Source organism: Oryctolagus cuniculus, chromosome 13 (assembly GCF_051225735.1).
Source record: "Oryctolagus cuniculus isolate XC-2025 breed Fujian yellow rabbit chromosome 13, ASM5122573v1, whole genome shotgun sequence".
Taxonomy (NCBI): domain Eukaryota; kingdom Metazoa; phylum Chordata; class Mammalia; order Lagomorpha; family Leporidae; genus Oryctolagus; species Oryctolagus cuniculus.
In genome coordinates, this window is record NC_142879.1 from 97,194,450 (window position 1) to 97,211,477 (window position 17,028).

At 43.0% G+C, this 17,028-nt stretch overlaps 1 protein-coding gene and 1 long non-coding RNA gene across 25 annotated transcripts in view; one reads left to right on the forward strand and one right to left on the reverse strand.

Moving 5' to 3' along the window:
- The first annotated feature begins 11 nt into the window (after positions 1-11).
- Positions 12-17,008, forward strand: LOC100343510 (isopentenyl-diphosphate Delta-isomerase 1). 2 transcript variants are annotated; one of them, XM_089311803.1, is made up of 5 exons: positions 12-538; positions 3,920-4,098; positions 4,692-4,784; positions 5,224-5,354; positions 16,828-17,008. In XM_089311803.1, exons 1-5 carry the CDS (start codon positions 342-344, stop codon positions 16,882-16,884), a joined length of 657 nt encoding a protein of 218 aa, XP_089167929.1. In that variant the 5' UTR covers positions 12-341; the 3' UTR covers positions 16,885-17,008. The 2 variants fall into 2 exon arrangements, with proteins under 2 accessions (XP_089167929.1, XP_002720861.2); XM_002720815.6 differs by lacking the exon at positions 16,828-17,008 and adding an exon at positions 6,315-7,421.
- The window catches only part of LOC103352172 (uncharacterized), a 34,430-nt gene continuing 20,506 nt past the window's right edge, over positions 3,105-17,028 (reverse strand). For 17 of the 23 annotated variants that reach the window (XR_016219177.1, XR_016219172.1, XR_016219175.1 and 14 more), the window contains 3 exons: positions 15,145-15,263; positions 5,159-5,343; positions 3,105-4,076 (listed from right to left, as the gene is read on the reverse strand). This is a non-coding gene — a long non-coding RNA (uncharacterized LOC103352172). Of the gene's footprint in view, positions 4,077-4,774; positions 4,859-5,158; positions 5,344-12,034; positions 12,203-15,144; positions 15,264-17,028 lie in introns of those variants that run through there. The other 6 variants (XR_016219176.1, XR_016219181.1, XR_016219173.1 and 3 more) reach the window with 3 other exon arrangements.

Here is a 17,028-nt window from a genome sequence, read left to right on the forward strand (position 1 = left end):
GGCAGCGCCGTGGGCACGCCCCGGCCGCCACTGGGAACCGATTGGTGCGCCAGGAGCAGAAACGAGAGCGCGATTGGCCAGCGGTCAGTGGGCGAGTCCCGGCCGCTCCCGCCCTCCGGCGGCTCGTCAGTCGCGGGGCTTCAATTCTGCGGGACAGGGAGGCAAGCTGGTCTCCTTTAGCCTCGGACTGGGCGTGGCGAGGACCCAGGCTGGCGGCCCAAAGGCCCCGTCGCCCGTAAAGGGCCCTGGTGCACCTGCAGAAGCCCGGGTCCTCGCAGGTGGTGCCACTGTCTGGCGCGACCGTGACGTCAGCCGAGCGCAGGCGGCGATTGGTTAGCAGTATGTGGCGTGGACAGGCGCTGGCGTGGGCCATTGGGCACGCTACCAGGGGGCGGGACTTGGGGGCGGTGCGCGCCGCGCACGGCGCTCAAATGGGGCGCGCGCCCAAGACCTCCCGGGTCCCGAGTTTGAGGTTGGAGAACGCACGCCTCGGGGCGGCGCGGGAGCTACAAGGTGGCGCGAGGGGGCTGAGCGCCAGGTGAGACTGCTGGGCGAGGGAGCTCGGGGCTGAGAGAGACGGTGGGGCAGGGGCACGGAGCCCACTGGGGCCGGCCCCCTCGCCTCTGCCCTTGGCGTCCGGCGCGGGCGGCTGGTGCAGCCCACCGGCCATGAGGGGTGGGCGCTAAGACCTGGGGAGCGGTGGGCGGTGTCGGACCCCCTAGTGGGCGCCGCGAGGACCTGCTGTCTAGGAGCGGGAGGATTTGCTGGCTAAGGACGAGGATTGGTAGTTGTAGGGAAGTTGAGCCTTTAGGAAGGGAACTGATGAGAAAGTCTGGTTTTCACTGCAGCGTGGGAGTGGGTCCCTTGTTTCTCGCCGAGGATGCATGTAGGTCAGCTCCCAGCTTCGCTGAGAAGACTTGGTAGGTTCTGTGATTGATAAAAATTCACGTGCCGCTTCAAAAGGTTGGTGTGCGAGAACTTTGAAACCAGTCCTTTGTAACTTTTAGCCATTTTAGACTTTGAAATTCTTTTTCAGTCGTATTAAGCAGTGAAAAGGAAAGACCATCATCTGTACATAAAAATAGCTGGCCTTTAGTAAAATGTTGAATCTGAAATCAAGTAAGTCTCAGAAGACAATTTTTATAGAAGCCTAGAAACAAGCATAGACACTATAGGCAAGCCTGTGTGATCGAATCTGCCTGGAGTGTACAGGTAATATGTAATGTAGATGCACACACACGCTTAGCTACATGCATGGGATTGGTTGCAAAATTCTAAAGACTACTCCTAAGTGGGGAGCGTCACAGAGATGGAACAGTCTTTTTCTGGGGGGGAGGGGGGTGATGTGTTCCTGCATCTTCTCCATCGTTATCTTTAGATGAATAAGTAAAAGTAATCATTTTGTCTTGTAATTATGAATTTCAGACTTAAGGTATAAATCCTAAAAGAGCAGTGCAACTTAGAATATTGTTACTTCCCCACGCCTGTTGATTCTGTTAGGACGAAAGTTTTAAGTACACCTTTTGTAAAATGAGGCTCACTTTGAAGTCGACTTTTCCTTTCCGCGATTTTTTTCCTCTTTATCTCTTTTTATTCATTAAGCTTGTTTTTGGTTTGAAAATACTTTCGTTCTCGCAGTCTGCACAAAGACACAGGCCACTCAAGATCCTATTTAGGTTTAGAACTTTGTTTTTTGTTGTTGTTGTTTTTGACAGGCAGAGTTAGAGAGAGAGAGAAAGGTCTTCCTTTTTCTGTTGGTTCACCCCCAAAATGGCCACTGCGGCCTGCCCGCTGATCCGAAGCCAGGAGCCAGGTGCTTCTCCTGGTCTCCCATGTGGACCTGGGCCATCCTCCACTGTACTCCCGGGCCACAGCAGAGAGCTGGCTTGGAAGAGGGGCAACCGGGACAGAACCGGCGCCCCGACCAGGACTAGAACCCAGTGTGCCAGCGTCGCAAGGCAGAGCATTAGCCTAGTGAGCCACGGCGCCGGCCTAAACTTTGTTTTAAGGAGCCATTTCTTTACTTTTGTGCTTAAACACTTTGTACATATCCTGTAGTGTATTTGAACCTTATTGGAAGTGTTTCAGTAATTGCATATGTCAACGAAAATCACAAAGTAGAACACAGAATCTTCTAAATATCATTTGGAAAAATGGGTTTAAGAAATACCCGTTGTGTGGACGGTGCTCTGAAGAATGTAAAGGTTAAAGAGCTTAGCAGTTGCTCACTAGAGATGTTCAGAGAGGGTAAGTGAGAAGAGTTTGGATCACAGGAGAGACGGTTATTAGGGTTCAGAAAATTAAGCCCCAGTGCCTACACCCAGGGAAGGTGGACTATGGCCGAATGGGCCAGAGCTGGCCTACTGTTTTTGTGGTGTATTGTGAGCGAATAATTTTTTTAAAAGATTTATTTATTTATTTGAAAGATAGAGTTACACAGAGAGAGGAGAGGCAGAGAGAGAGAGAGGTGTTCCATCCGCTGGTTCACTCCCCAGTTAGCTGCAACAGCTGGAGCTGTGCCGAGCTGAAGCCAGGAGCCTCTACCGGGTCACCCACGCGGGTGCAGGGGCCCAAGGACTTGGGCCATCTTCCACTGGTTTCCCAGCCCATAGCAGAGAGCTGGATCAGAAGAGGAGCAGCCGGGACGAGAACCGGCACCCATGTGGGATGCCGGCGCTTCAGACCAGGGCATTAACCTGCTGAACCACAGTGCCGGCCCCCAATGAGCAAATAAGATTTTAAAATTTCTTTTGTGTTCCATCTTCATTTCTTCTTTTTTAATTTGAAGAGATAGCTTTCATCCATGGTTTACTCTCTAAATGCCCAACACACTGGGGTTGGGCCAGGCCAAACCCAGGAGCCCAGAACTATGTTTGGGTCTCCTCTGTGGGTGGCAGGGAGCCATCATCCACTGCTTCCCAGGATGCAGAAGCAGGGACACAAGACCCAAGCCAGGCACTCAGTATGGAATGTGTAAGTCCAAAGTGGTGACTTCATCACTGTGCCAAAGGCCCACCCCAGATGTTTGCATTTTTAAATGGTTGGGGGTGGGGGAGATGAAAGGGAAATATGCTGTGACAAATGAAAATTAAGTGCAATTCACATTTCTGTGCCCATAAATAAACATTTATTAGAACACAACCATGCTTAGTTTACCCATTGCCTATGGTTACTTCAGTGCTACAAGAGCAAAATTGTTACTCTCTGGCCCTTTAAAGGAAAAAAGTTGCAGAGCACTGTTCTAAGGTATCATTAAATATAATGAATTAAGCTTTCTCTTATGAACTGTGTATGGTATTTGAGACAGTTGACAAAGCAGTTACTTAAATCATTTTTCTCATTAAACATCCAGGTTGAGAAAGACTGGATTAAATCTTACTAGGACATTGGTTAAAGGGTTTTTTCAATGGTTGACTTTGAAAAATGGATTTCCGTAAAGGCTGGCCTGTGGCATTCTTGAGCAACTATGAAGAAGCAGAGAATGACGGACTATTTGGGATGGCTGTGGAACCACATAGTAAAGAATACAGAAGCTGTTGTGGAAAAACAGGGTGAAGAATTAAGCAAGGGCCAGATCACAGGTGGACAGACTTCTAAGCAAGAAAAGTACACAAAGGAGAAAGGCCAAGTTTCAGAGGCCAAGAATTTAGAACCTTGAATTTGGTCGTTGAGAGTGACCGTGGTAAAAGACCAGCTGTGACTGACTGCCCAAAGGAGAAATGGCCACGAGTGGGACTGCGTGTTGGGTCAGCAGCATTCCTGGAGGAACTCCGTGGGAATGAGGAGTGGTGAGACTGCAGATAGGAGCAGCGGGCGTAATTCATAGCCTTTGAAATAGCTGAAGCGTTCACTGGACGCGGCTGTAGAATCACTTTTCCACTGTTCAGAAAAATACAATACCTCTCCTCTTTCCTTTTAGTGTTAGTACTCTTGGCCAGAGCAGACATTTTGTAACGATGCCGGAAATACGTACTGACCATCTCGATGAGCAACAGGTTCAACTTCTGGCAGAGATGTGTATTCTTATTGATGAAAATGACAATAAAATTGGGGCTGATACCAAGAAGAACTGTCACCTGAATGAAAACATTGAGAAAGGTATTGTCTTAAAGGACTCTTTTTTATAAAGTGATTTGCCTAGGCACTTGAGATTAGCTGAGGTAATTGGTAAAAGAGATGTAATTTCTAAACGTTGTATTTTAATCTCTGGGTATAGTTAGGTAAATAGAGTAGTAAAATCTAACTCGCTACCTGTGTAATATCTGTTTCTTTCTACTTCTTCAGAATTATTTTGGTTTTGTGAAAGGAGAACAGATTAATCCTAACATAACAGCGGTTGTCAAGCCTATTTTTTTTTTCCTCATGAGTGGGGAAAGAGCAGATAGCACAAGGAAATGTGGCTTTGCAACTCTCCCAAGGAGCAGAGGACTGACTTTGTCTGGGGCTGGATATTCTTAGAAGGGGATTTGGCCTGTAGCAAAGTGGCTAGCAAGATGACCATTTCCAACACCTGGCAACCTTCCTCTGCTATACCAGAGCTCTTCTCCACCATAGTCATGCAAAGACTATCCAGATAGAAGACTAGGAAAAAAGCAAAACTAACAGTTACTAGTGTTACTTTGAACCACCAGAGAATTGGGCAAATACCTGGCATTTTGTGACTAACTTAATTGTATTTATCATGCTTTCAGGGTTGTTGCACCGAGCTTTTAGTGTCTTCTTATTCAATACTGAAAATAAGCTCCTGCTACAGCAGAGATCAGATGCTAAAATTACCTTTCCAGGTTAGTATCCTTAATGTGCAATGTAGATTTTGTGGAGACTATATTGAATTTGAGTTGTTATTACTCTGAATTTTCTGGAACAAAGATCAAAAAGGGAAATCCTTTAAGTGATGCAATTTGATAGTCTACCAAAAATAAGCCTTTACAGTGAGTGCAACCAGATAAAGCAACAATAAAGAATAAGAACTCTTAAGGAATAGATGTGTGTATGTATGTATGTGTGTATGTATGTGTTATACATTTTTTTTATCAGGATCTCTACACATTTTGATCTTTTTGGTTAAGGAGACATTAATAAAGAACTTATTTTCAATTATCTATTTAGTAATTATTGACGTAAAAATCCTAAAATATTTTATTTTTCTGCTACTTACACAGTTTTTTCTTGATCTTTAAGACCTACTTTGAAGAAAAGTTAATCTCTGCTGTCATTTTCCAGGTTGTTTTACCAATACTTGTTGTAGTCATCCGTTAAGTAACCCACATGAACTTGAAGAAAATGATGCCATTGGAGTAAGAAGGGCGGCACAGAGGCGTTTAAAAGCTGAACTAGGAATTCCTATGGAAGAGGTAACAGTTTTATCGCACTTTGAACAAGCTGAAATCTAAACATACATTAAACTATTTTTCAATAAAATTTTTGAATTCAAGTGTAGGTCTTCTGCTTTCAACTTCTTGTTACTAGTTAGCCCCAGAAGGCAACTACATAAAGAAGTTTTGTTTTAATTTTTATTGGAGAGACATAGACAGAGACATAGACATCTGCTATGTCACTTCCCAAATGCCTACAACAACCAGGGTTGAGCCAGGTTAAAGCCAGGAGTCAGGAACTCAACCCATGTCTCCCATTTACGGGTGGCATGAGCCCGATTACTTGAGCTATCACCACTGCTTCCCAGTCTTCATTAGCAGAAACAGGATACAGACATTGAACCCAGGCATTCCAGTATGGAATGCAGGCATCTTAACCACTAAGCCAAACGCCTACTCAGGTTATTTGAATGTTGATTTCTTAAAATCAGTTGTCAGAATTTAGCTCAATATTGCAGTGGGTTGATCTTTTTACCAATATGTAAGGTTAACTGTCTTTATAGTTGATTAAAGATGGGTATTTTCTTGTGGAGATCATTACCAGCAAATTTGAGTGAATTGGAACAATCTTTTTTTTTTTCCTGAGATTAGACCCTTTAAATGACACCTAAAATATCTAGTTAACTGTTAATTTTTCTCCTACAAAAAGTAATCAAATTATGAGTAAGGAGAATGTTACATTTCTAACTTGAGTGACTAACTTTTTTTTTAATATTTTGAAAAATAACTTATGTTTTGTTCCATGGAACAAAATTTAAATACTTGAAATTAATAATATAGTACATTTTCCATATATCACTAATAGGAGAATAATACTTTAAACATTCTAATTCTAAAACTATGCTGCCATTGCTAAAGACATTGTTGAAATGTGAGTTAATTTTAGGTTACTTTTTATGGTTTTTTTTAATAGTTTTTTTTTTTTTTTAAATGTCCTAGGTTCCTCCAGAAGAAATAAATTATCTAACACGAATTCACTACAAAGCTCAATCTGATGGTATTTGGGGTGAACATGAGATTGATTACATTTTATTTGTGAGGAAGAATGTAACTTTGAACCCAGATCCCAATGAGATTAAAAGCTATTGTTACGTGACAAAAGAAGAACTGGAAGAACTTCTGAAAAAAGCAGCCAGTGGTGAAATTAAGATAACTCCATGGTTTCAAATTATTGCAGAGACTTTTCTCTTTAAATGGTGGGATAACTTAAGTAATTTGAATCAGTTTGTTGACCATGAGAAAATACATAGAATGTGAATGTACAGATGAATGACTATTGAATATTTTCTCTATGTAGTAAACTTAGAATGTTTCTGTTTGTTTTAAATTTGGGGTTCCCCACTAGATCTCATAAGATACATTGCTGTTTTTGGCAACCAGAATTTCTGTGAGAAAAACAGCTGACTTATAATTTTGCATTACATACTGCATACTCACTTATAAAAAACATTTATGAGATTAGTGTAAAATGAGAGAGCAGATGAGACCTAATCTGTTCACATGTGGCCATGAGAAATTGGAACAAGTAAATGAAGCTGGTTTTTGACCTGTTGTAATTCACATTTTCAGAATACTTCGCTATTTGTCAGATGCTTTATGTATTATTGTTTTTATGATAGTCCAGGAAAATACCCGATTAACTTTCCATATTAACAGATTAAACTGGCAAAGCAGGTTACAGGGAAATTAAAATAGTGTATAATCATGCCTGCATAAAAAAATTCCAGGGGCAAGCACTGTGTTGCAGCAGGTTAAGCTACCACTTGGGATGCCCACATCCCATATCAGGTTGCCTGGTTCAAGTCCCAGCTACTCCATGCTTCTGATAGAACTTCTGCTAATGTACCATAGAGGCAACAGATGGTGGCTGAAGTACTTGGGTTCCTGCCACCCATGCAGAAGATGCAGGGGGAGTTCCTAGATCCCAGCTTCAGCTTGGCCCAGCCCAAGCTATTGCAGGCATTTGGGGAGTGAACCAGTGGATGGACGATCTCTGTTTCTGTTATTCGGTCTTTCAAATAAATAAATTTTTAAAAAATAAATAAATGCATTTCCCTGTTGTTTGTATATATTATGCACATCCTCCCATATTTCTTTCTTTCTTTCTTTTTTTTTTTTGACAAGCAGAGTGGACAGAGACAGAGAGAAAGGTCCTCCTTTGCCATTGGTTCACCCTCCAGTGGCCGCTGTGGCAGGCACACTGCGCTGATCCGATGGCAGGAGTCAGGTGCTTCTCCTGGTCTCCCATGGGGTGCAGGGCCCAAGCACTTGGGTCATCCTCCACTGCACTCCCGGGCCACAGCAGAGAGCTGGCCTGGAAGAGGGGCAACCGGGACAGAATCCGGCACCCCAACCGGGACTAGAACCCGGTGTGCCGACGCCACTAGGCGGAGGATTAGCCTAGTGAGCCGCGGCGCTGGCCCATATTTCTTTAACTCATCTCCGGATTATTTAAGCCTAAAATGTAAATGCTATGCAAACAGTTGTTATTGTTTAACAAGCAAAAAATGTACATGGATCAGTACAGATGAAGTTGTTTCTGAACATTTTGATGCAGTTAATTAAATCCAGATGCAGGACCTGCAGATAAGCAGGTCTGAGTGTGTACCCTAATTTCTATCATTCTAAGTTGATTTTGTAGTTTAATCACTCTGCAAGTATTTTGATAATACCAAATATTGTTTTTGGTAATAGCAATGGTTAGAGTGACATCTTTTAAATAGTATTTGCCAATTAGTGAAGTCTGAGTTTTCAGAATAAGAATGGACAGAAAAGCTACTCATAAAATGGGGACTGAGTCCCACTCTATCCACAGCAGTTTCTTAACCTTGACACTGTAGACGGGTGGGTTGGATGATTTGCTGTGACAGTCTATTTAGTGCATTGCAGGATGTTAGGCAGCATCTCTGGGCTCTACACACTAAATGCCATTAGTGTCCCCTCTCTCTCATGACAGCCAAAGTTGTCAGGCCATATTTTAGGGGGTAGGGAATAACAGGCTAGCTAGTGTTTATGTTCATTAGATTGGGGTTATGGAATTAGTATATATTTAAAATTGTAGCTTAAAACAGATAAAAGGTTGATAACCAGAATCAACAAAGAAATCAAGAAACAGCACAACATCAAAACAACCCACTTAAGAGATGGGCCGAGGACCTCAATAGACATTTTTCAAAAGAGGAAATCCAAATGGCCAATAGACACATGAAAAATGTTCAAGATCACTAGCAATCAGGGAAATGCAAATCAAAACCACAATGAGGTTTCACCTCACCCCGGTTAGAATGGCTCACATTCAGAAATCTACCAACAATAGATGCTGGAGAGGATGTGGGGAAAAAGAGACACTAACCCACTGTTGGTGGGAATGCAAACTGGTTAAGCCACTTTGGAAGTCAGTCTGGAGATTCCTCAGAAACCTGAATACATACAACCCAGCCATCCCACTCCTTGGAATTTACCCAAAGGAAATTGGCAAACAAAAAAGCTGTCTGCACCTTAATGTTTATTGCAGCTCAATTCACAATAGCTAAGACTTGGAACCAACCCAAATGCCCATCAACAGTAGACTGGATAAAGAAATTATGGGACATGTACTCTATAGAATACTATACAGCAGTCAAAAACAATGAAATCCGGTCATTTGCAACAAAATGGAGGAATCTGGAAAACATGCTGAGTGAACTAAGCCAGTCCCAAAGGGACAAATATATGTTCTCCCTGACCGGTGACAACTAAGCACCAAAGGGGAAACCTGCTGAAGTGAAATGGACACTATGAGAAACTGACTTGATCAGCCCTTGTCCTGACTGTTGATGTACAAAGTAATACTTTATCCCTTTTAGTATTTTTTTGTTGTTGTTCTAGTACTATTGGTTGAACTCTAACACACAGTTATTCTTAGGTATTTAAAGTTAACTGAAAAGTGATTCCTGTTAAATATGAGTGGGAATAAGGGAGGAGATGGAGATGTACAATTTGGGACATGCTCAATCGGACTTGCCCCAAATGGTGGAGTTAGAAACTTGCCAGGGGACTCCAATTCAATCCCATCAAGGTGGCATGTACCAGTGCCATCTCACTAGTCCAAGTGATCAATTTCAGTTCACAATGGATCACACTGATAGGTCTAAGAGTCAAAGGGATCACACAAACAAGACTAGTGTCTGCTAATACTAGCTGATAGAATAAAAAAGGGAGAGAACGATCCAACATGGGAAGCAGAATACACAGCAGACTCATAGAATGGCAGATGTCCTAAACAGCACTCTGGCCTCAGAATCAGTCCTTAAGGCATTTGGATCTGACTGAAGAGCCCATGAGAGTATTTTAGGCATGGAAAGCCAAGGCACTCTGGCAAAAAAAAAAAAAAACAAAAAAAAAAAAAAAAAAAAAAAAAAAAACAACAACAACAAAAAACTAAATGAAAGATCTGCAAGTGAGATCCCAGTGGAAAGAAAGAACGGGGCCATCAAAGAAGGAGGTACCTTTCTCTGAAGGGAGGAGAGAACTTCCTCTTTGACTATGACCCTGTCTGAATAAGATCGAAGTCAGCGAACTCAAAAGGCTTCCATAGCCTAGGCAACTCATTACTAGAGCCTAGGGAGATTACTGACGCCATAAACAAGAGTGTCAAATTGTTAAGTCAACAACAGGAGTCACTGTGTACTTACTCCTCATGTGGGATCTGTCCTTAATGTGTTGTCCAATGTGAAGTAATGCTATAACTAGTACTGAAACAGTATTTTACACTTTGAGTTTCTGTGTGGGTGCAAACTGTTGAAGTCTTTACTTTTTTTATATACTAAATCAATCTTCTGTATATAAAGATACTTGAAAATGAAACTTGGTGTGAATGAAATGGGAGAGGGAGTGGGAGATGGGAGGGGTGTGAGTGGGAGGGAAGTTATGGGGGGGAGCTATTGTAATTCATAAACTGTACTTTGGAAATTTATATTTACTAAATGAAAGGTAAAGAAAAAGATGAGAAAACATAAAATTGTAGCTTAAACAAGGCAATTTTCAAAACTTGCAATAGATTCCTCAAACTTGTAATCCTAAAACAGTTTTATTCTTAAATGCTATAGGTAGTGAATAATGAAGAAAAAATAAAACCTTATTTCTTAACAAAGCTAGAAGTTGTATAAATTCAACAGACTAATTCATTTCTTGGTAGCCCTAAACAGTTAATTTCAGGCAAGACTATATGGCAAGTATTTATTTTATCAAAAATTAAAAATAAAAATGACCACATTTTAATACAGTTGTCTAATTTGTTAGGATTTTAATACAATAATAGGTTAGTCTGACTGCAGTAGTTTAAACATGATGCATGTCATATAAATGTATTTATAGGATTATTTTGGATCCTTTAGTTTTTTTCTAGGAAGTTTTAGGCTGAACACCCCACATGATTGGTTACATAATAGTTGTTCTATGCTTAGTGACTCCTGAATTGGACAATGGAAACTATTACCTGGCACTTTTTGAGTACTTAACAAGTATTAGATATACTGTTACGTTACTAGAATGCCATTCTAGGTCATGTTAAGTATGAATGTTCATTGACCTGGTAAATTCCATAGAACTCCTTTATCTTTTATAAGATTAGTATCAGGGCCGGCGTTGTGGCCTAGCAGGTAAAGCCACTGCCTGCAGTGCTGGGCATCCCATATGGATGCTGGTTCGAGTTCCAGCTACTGTACTTCCAATCCAGCTCTCTTACGTGGCCTGGGAAAGCAGTAGAAGATGGCCCAAATCCTTGGACCCCTGCACCTGTGTGGGAGACCCTGAAGAAGCTTCTGGCTCCTGGCTTCGGATCGGCACAGCTCTGGCCGTTGCAGCTGGTTGGGGAGTAAACCAGCAGATGGAAGACCTCTCTACCTCTCCTTCTCTCACTGTGTAACTCTTTCAAATAAATAAATAAATCTTATAAATAAATAATAAATAAATGATTAGTATCCCTCTCCTAATCCCAGCCCTAAATACAACTTAGAGATGCAAATTTTCTTTTTTTTTTCCTTCTTTGTTTATTTGAGAAGTAGAATTAGAGATGGTGAGAGGCAGAGACAGAGAGAAAGGTCTTCCTTCCTTTGGTTCACTCCCCAAATGGCCACAATGGCTGGAGCTGCACCAATCCGAAGCCAGGAGCCAGGAGCTTCTTCCCAGTCTCCCATGCAGATGCAGAAGCCCAAGGACTTGAGCCATCTTCCACTGCCTTCCCAGGCCACAGCAGAGAGCTGGATTGGAAGTGGAGCAGCCAGGACTAGAACCGGCACCCATATGGGATGCCGTCACTGCAGGCAGAGGATTAACCTGCACCACGGCGCCAGCCCCACAAATTTTCACCTTTAATTATTTTCTTCCTTAAACTGTTTAAAATTGTTAGTCCCCAAAATGTATAGCAGCTTGAGTCCAGACAAACTATAGACCACTCCATTAAGGACAAAGCAGATAGTCCTCTCTAAAATTTTTGGCATTATCAAAATACTTCCAAAATAATTAAATTACAAAATGAATTTACAATGATAGAAACTAGGGTATACACTCAGATGTCCATATCTGCAGATATCTCTGCAGATACAGAGAAATCTGTAGTATACAGAGAACAAGAGCAAAAAGGAAGATGTAGGAGGGAGGATAGGAAATGATACTCTTACCTGGCCTGGCACTGGGGAACGGGTACAGATGATAGAGATAATAGGACAAGTCTGTGTGGTTCTGTGAAGCTCAGAGGCACATCAGCAGATTGCTGGGGCATGCCTTAGGTAGTTCTCAGGTGAAAGTTGTCCATCTTTCCTCTTGGGGATCCTTTGAAAAGTTTCATTCTTGGGGTAGACATTGTGGTGTACCAGGTAAAGCTGCCTGCGATGCTGGCATCCTATATGGACACTGTTTCATGTCCCAGCTGCTCTACTTCCCACCCAGCTCCCTATTAAGGGCCTGGGAAAAGCAGGGGAGGATGGCCTAAGTATTTGGGGCCCTGCCAACCATGTGGGAGACTTGGATGAAGCTGCTGGCTCCTAGCCTGTGTCTGATCCAGCGCTGGCCCTGGTACTGACACTTCATCTGGGAGTGAACCAGCAGATAAAAGATTCTCTAACTCAATTTCAAAAGAAATTTCTTTTAAAAAAAGTTTCATTCTCTCAGTTGGGTCAGTTCCATCTATTGGACCTTTACATGATGGAGGGTCCCTTGTGGGATGAAGTACTCTAAGTCTCTTGCCAGGTGGGTTGTGTGTTTTGGGCTTTCATATTTCAGATTCATCTCTTCCATACCCCTCAACTCAGTACTTTCTTGAGCTCCAAACATAGACGCACTGAGCATTTATGGTATATTTGTGGTTATTTAAATATCCTGCAAAGTACTTTCTGCTTTACAAGTTTCACATATGGAGTCAGCATTGTGACACGGTGAATTAAATCACTGCTTGGGGTGCCAGCAGCTCATGTTAAGTGCCCGTTCAAGTTCCAGCTACTCCACTTTCGATCCAGCTCCCTGCTTACATGCCTGGGAAAGCAGTGGAAGATACCCATTTTGGAGGCCCTGGCTTTGGATCCACCCAGCTCCACCGTTGCGGCCTTTTGGGGAGTGAACCACCAGATGGAAGACTCTCTCTGCCTCTCTAATTCTGCCTTTCAAATAAATAAATAGACCTTAAAAAAAAAAAAAGCCAGTGAAAAAGCTATGTCTGTGTGAGTCCAACTCTTGACATTCTACCAAAGGGAAAATAAAGTGACAAGATAAGTGGATGTCAGGGGTTAGGGGCAAGGAGGGATAAATAGGCTGTGGTTCAGAACAACCCAGTGTAGGAGAACTATCTGCTGAAGGTGGAAGGTGTAGAGACTAACAAAAGGCAAATGCAGGAGTACACAACCTGTGATTCAGTGGGGCAGCTGCAAGACAATGGATCCTCATAGCCAGGGGCAGGAGAAAAGGATTTATAGAACAAGGACCTGTGGCTCTTGAATGCACCTGGACTTTTTCAGAAAATATTAGTAAAGAGACATTTGAGGCATGAGGTGAGAGCAGGGGAAGGTTATCTTAGTGACTTTTTACCTCATGGGGTTATCCAGGGGGGCTAGATTTAAAAAAAAAAAAGATAATTTATTCATTTATTTATTTGAAAGTCAAGAGTTACAGAGAGAGAGGAGGAGAGGCCAAGAGAGAGAGTCTTCCATCTGTTTGTTCATTCCCCAATTGCCCACAATGGCCGGAGCTGCACCAGTCCGAAGCCAGGAGCCTCTTCGGGGTCTCCCACGCGGGTGCAGGGGCCCAAGGATTTGGACCATCTTCTACTGCTTTCCCAGGCCATAGCAGAGAGCTGGATCAGAAGTAGAGCAGCCAGGTTTTGAACTGGCGCCCATATGGGATGCCGGTACTGCAGGTGGTGGCTTTAACCCACTACGCCACAGCGCCAGCACAGGAATTTTAGGGCAATGAAGCTATTCTGTCTGATGCTATAATGGAGTTGTGTCATTTTACAGTTGTTCAGACCCACAAAATGTGTACATCCAGAATGAGCTCCAATGTAAGCTATAGATAGATTCTGGGTGATACTCATCTATAAATATGGGGTTCATTAGTTATAACAAATGTTACAATGGGCGATGCTGATATAGGGTTAGAACGGTAGGTTGTATAAGGGGACTGTCTTCAGCTCATTTTTGCTGTAAATACAAACTGGTCTGAAGAATAAAATTTTTTAAAAAATATTCAATTGGGTATTAAATACATACAAAGGCACTTAACCTCATTAATCATTAGGTAAATGCAAATTTAAACCAGAATTTAAAGGACTGACATTGCCAAGTATTGACAGGATGTAAGCTAACTGCTGCTTTCAGACAAACTGCTGAGAGGCATAGGTGCCACCATCAAATACTGCTGGGTACTAGCTAGTGAAATCAGATGAATTGTACCTAACAAGAGACAAGTCTGGGCTGGCGCCGCGGCTCACTAGGCTAATCCTCCGCCTTGCAGCGCCGGCACACCGGGTTCTAGTCCCGGTTGGGGCGCTGGATTCTGTCCCGGTTGCCCCCTTCCAGGCCAGCTCTCTGCTGTGGCCAGGGAGTGCAGTGGAGGATGGCCCAAGTGCTTGGGCCCTGCACCCCATGGGAGACCAGGATAAGTACCTGGCTCCTGGCTTCGGATCAGCACGGTGCACGGGCCGCAGCGTGCCGGCCATTGGAGGGTGAACCAACGGCAAAGGAAGACCTTTCTCTCTCTGCCTCTCTCTCTCTCACTGTCCACTCTGCCTGTCAAAAAAAAAAAAAAGAGAGAGAGAGAGGGAGGCAAGTCTGTATGATTCTTCTGCCTTGGTTGATTTCCGTTTTGCTGACTTAGCATTTAGATCTTGGTCCTCAGTTTGCAGACTTACTAGCTTTTTTTTTAGATTTATTTATTTGAGAGGTAGAGTTACAGACAGAAAGAGGGCGAGGCAGAGAGAGAGGTCTTCCATCCACTGGTTCACCCCCCAAATGGCTGCAATGACCGGGGCTCTGCCAGGCCGAAGCCAGGAGCCAGGAGCTTCCTCCGGGTCTCCCACGTGGATGCAGGGGCCCAAGCATTTGGGCCATCTTCCACTGCTTTCCCAGGCACATCAGCAGAGAGCTGGATCGGAAGTGGAGCAGGTGGGACTCCAACCATCGCCCATATGGGATGCAGGCACCTCATGGAGAGGCTCAACCTACTATGCCACAGCACTGCCACCACCACTCCCACCCCTGGTATAGTTCTTGAGAAAGGAAATCATTAATATATTCCTTACCTTGAGAAAGCTAGATGTTTCCTAGAGTCTCACACTAACCTATGAATACATGATGCAGTCTCAGATCAGCTTATTCTCTCTCCTGGAGTTCTTTCTTTATTGCAAGCCCAGGGAAGCCCCTGCAGAAAAACCAGAATGAAGAAATCAATTTTGATATTATGCAATAGAATGCTATCAACCAATGAAAAGAACCGGCTTTTCACACACAACAATATGGGTGAAATCTCACAGCCCCAGTGAGTGAAAGAAGCCAGATACAAATAAAGAATGTCTGCTGTCGGATTCCAATTAAGTAGATTTCCAGAACAGGCACGGCCAGTTGAAGGTGTTACAGGCCAGGACAGAGGCTACTTGTAGTGACTGAAAGGAAGCACAGGGAGCTTTTCTAGATTTCAGCAATATGCAGCCTTGATTGGGTGTTATTACACAAGAGAATAAATATACAATAGAATTGATTAAAGTTAAGCTTTGTGCGTTTCACTATAGGCGATGGTTCAATAGTAGTGAAATATGAAGTTGATGTCCAGCAGGTGGCACTGCTTGCTTCTCGCCAGGCATAGAGGTCTGGATGCTTCTGCCCACTGCATCTTTGTATGAGATTAGCCAAGAAAAACAATGAAGACAAGCACTGGGTGGAACAACACTCCCATAGAGGAAGGACAGCAAGGTCAGTTTCAATAGTGGGTGTCAGCCCCTCACAGCCAGCGGGTACCTCCCAGCAGCTGACACAGAGCAGTGGCTTGTGCTGCAGTAAAAGAACTGTGCCCCTTCCCACAGGTGACAGCAGTGGGCTGAGCCTGTTGCCATATGACATGCATACTCAAAACACAGGGCCCCTTCTGTGTTCTACTTGTGTAGAACAAAGGCATACACATTGAGTAGACTTCCACACAAGGTAACAAGTGCAGCACTGGCTGTGAGAACTCATTTCTTGACCTTGAAGTATTAAATCTTGTTCTTCTACCTGGAATGTGTATTCTCTTAATTTGCATCTCAGTCCTTCCTTCCATGACTCACAAATCCAAATTATAGCATAAATTGAGATCTCAGTGACTATTGTTTGAGTAAATGTATGAATGAATGAGTGAATGAGAATTTAAGCTTACACTTAAGGTCTCGAGCCCGCATCTCTTTTGAATGCGGATGGTGTCCTATAAGCAATCACAGCTCTCATGTCAAAGGGTATTTTTCATGCTTCACCTCAAGTAATGACAGGCCAGGAGTGATAAAACTCACCTGCCAAGAACTGTAAATCCTGGAGAGAGATATGTCGGAGAGAGAGAGAGCAGCTCTGAAAATAGGTATGGGGTCAGAATCCAAGAGAAGAAAACCTGGCATGCTTTTTCCCCAAGAAACATTGCCCAATTCCAGTAAGTGAGCCAAGGCTGAGAGACAGAGGAGGGTGTTTTGTTTTGTTTTGTTTTGTTTTGTTTTGTTTTGTTTTGTTTTGTTTTGTTTTTCAGATGGATGGATATATGGGAACAGATACCAGGTGTACGGGCTGCTGAGCATAGTATCCTCAGTTGAAATTCCCAGGCTTAAATCCCAGGGTGAACTAGGAATAAGCTGATTCTTATAGGAATTAAGGGCCTGAAATAGTATAATAAATAAATAAATAATCTCTGAAGGAAAATAACATCATTGCAGACTCCAAGTATTCCTCCTGTATGTTTTCATCAACAGAACCCAGAATCCAGTAGGAATGGTCAGATCTCAGAGGTGAAAAGCCAACATGACTGAATATCAAGGAAACAAGAGCCCAGATAACAGACACTGGTGGATAAGATAATGCCATTATGTTTAATCACAAATTCTAGGATATAAAGCCTAATATCATCAAGGAAATAAAAGACATGATTGTGAATTGTAAGACTGAGTTATTTG

Bases quoted from the DNA above. Each gene is read 5' to 3' on its own strand.
- LOC100343510 (XM_002720815.6), top strand. From the start codon at position 342: ATGTGGCGTGGACAGGCGCTGGCGTGGGCCATTGGGCACGCTACCAGG. The intron at 539-3,919 runs GTGAGACTGCTG...CTTTCCTTTTAG, and splicing joins GCGAGGGGGCTGAGCGCCAG to TGTTAGTACTCTTGGCCAGA. The intron at 4,099-4,691 runs GTATTGTCTTAA...TCATGCTTTCAG, and splicing joins GAATGAAAACATTGAGAAAG to GGTTGTTGCACCGAGCTTTT.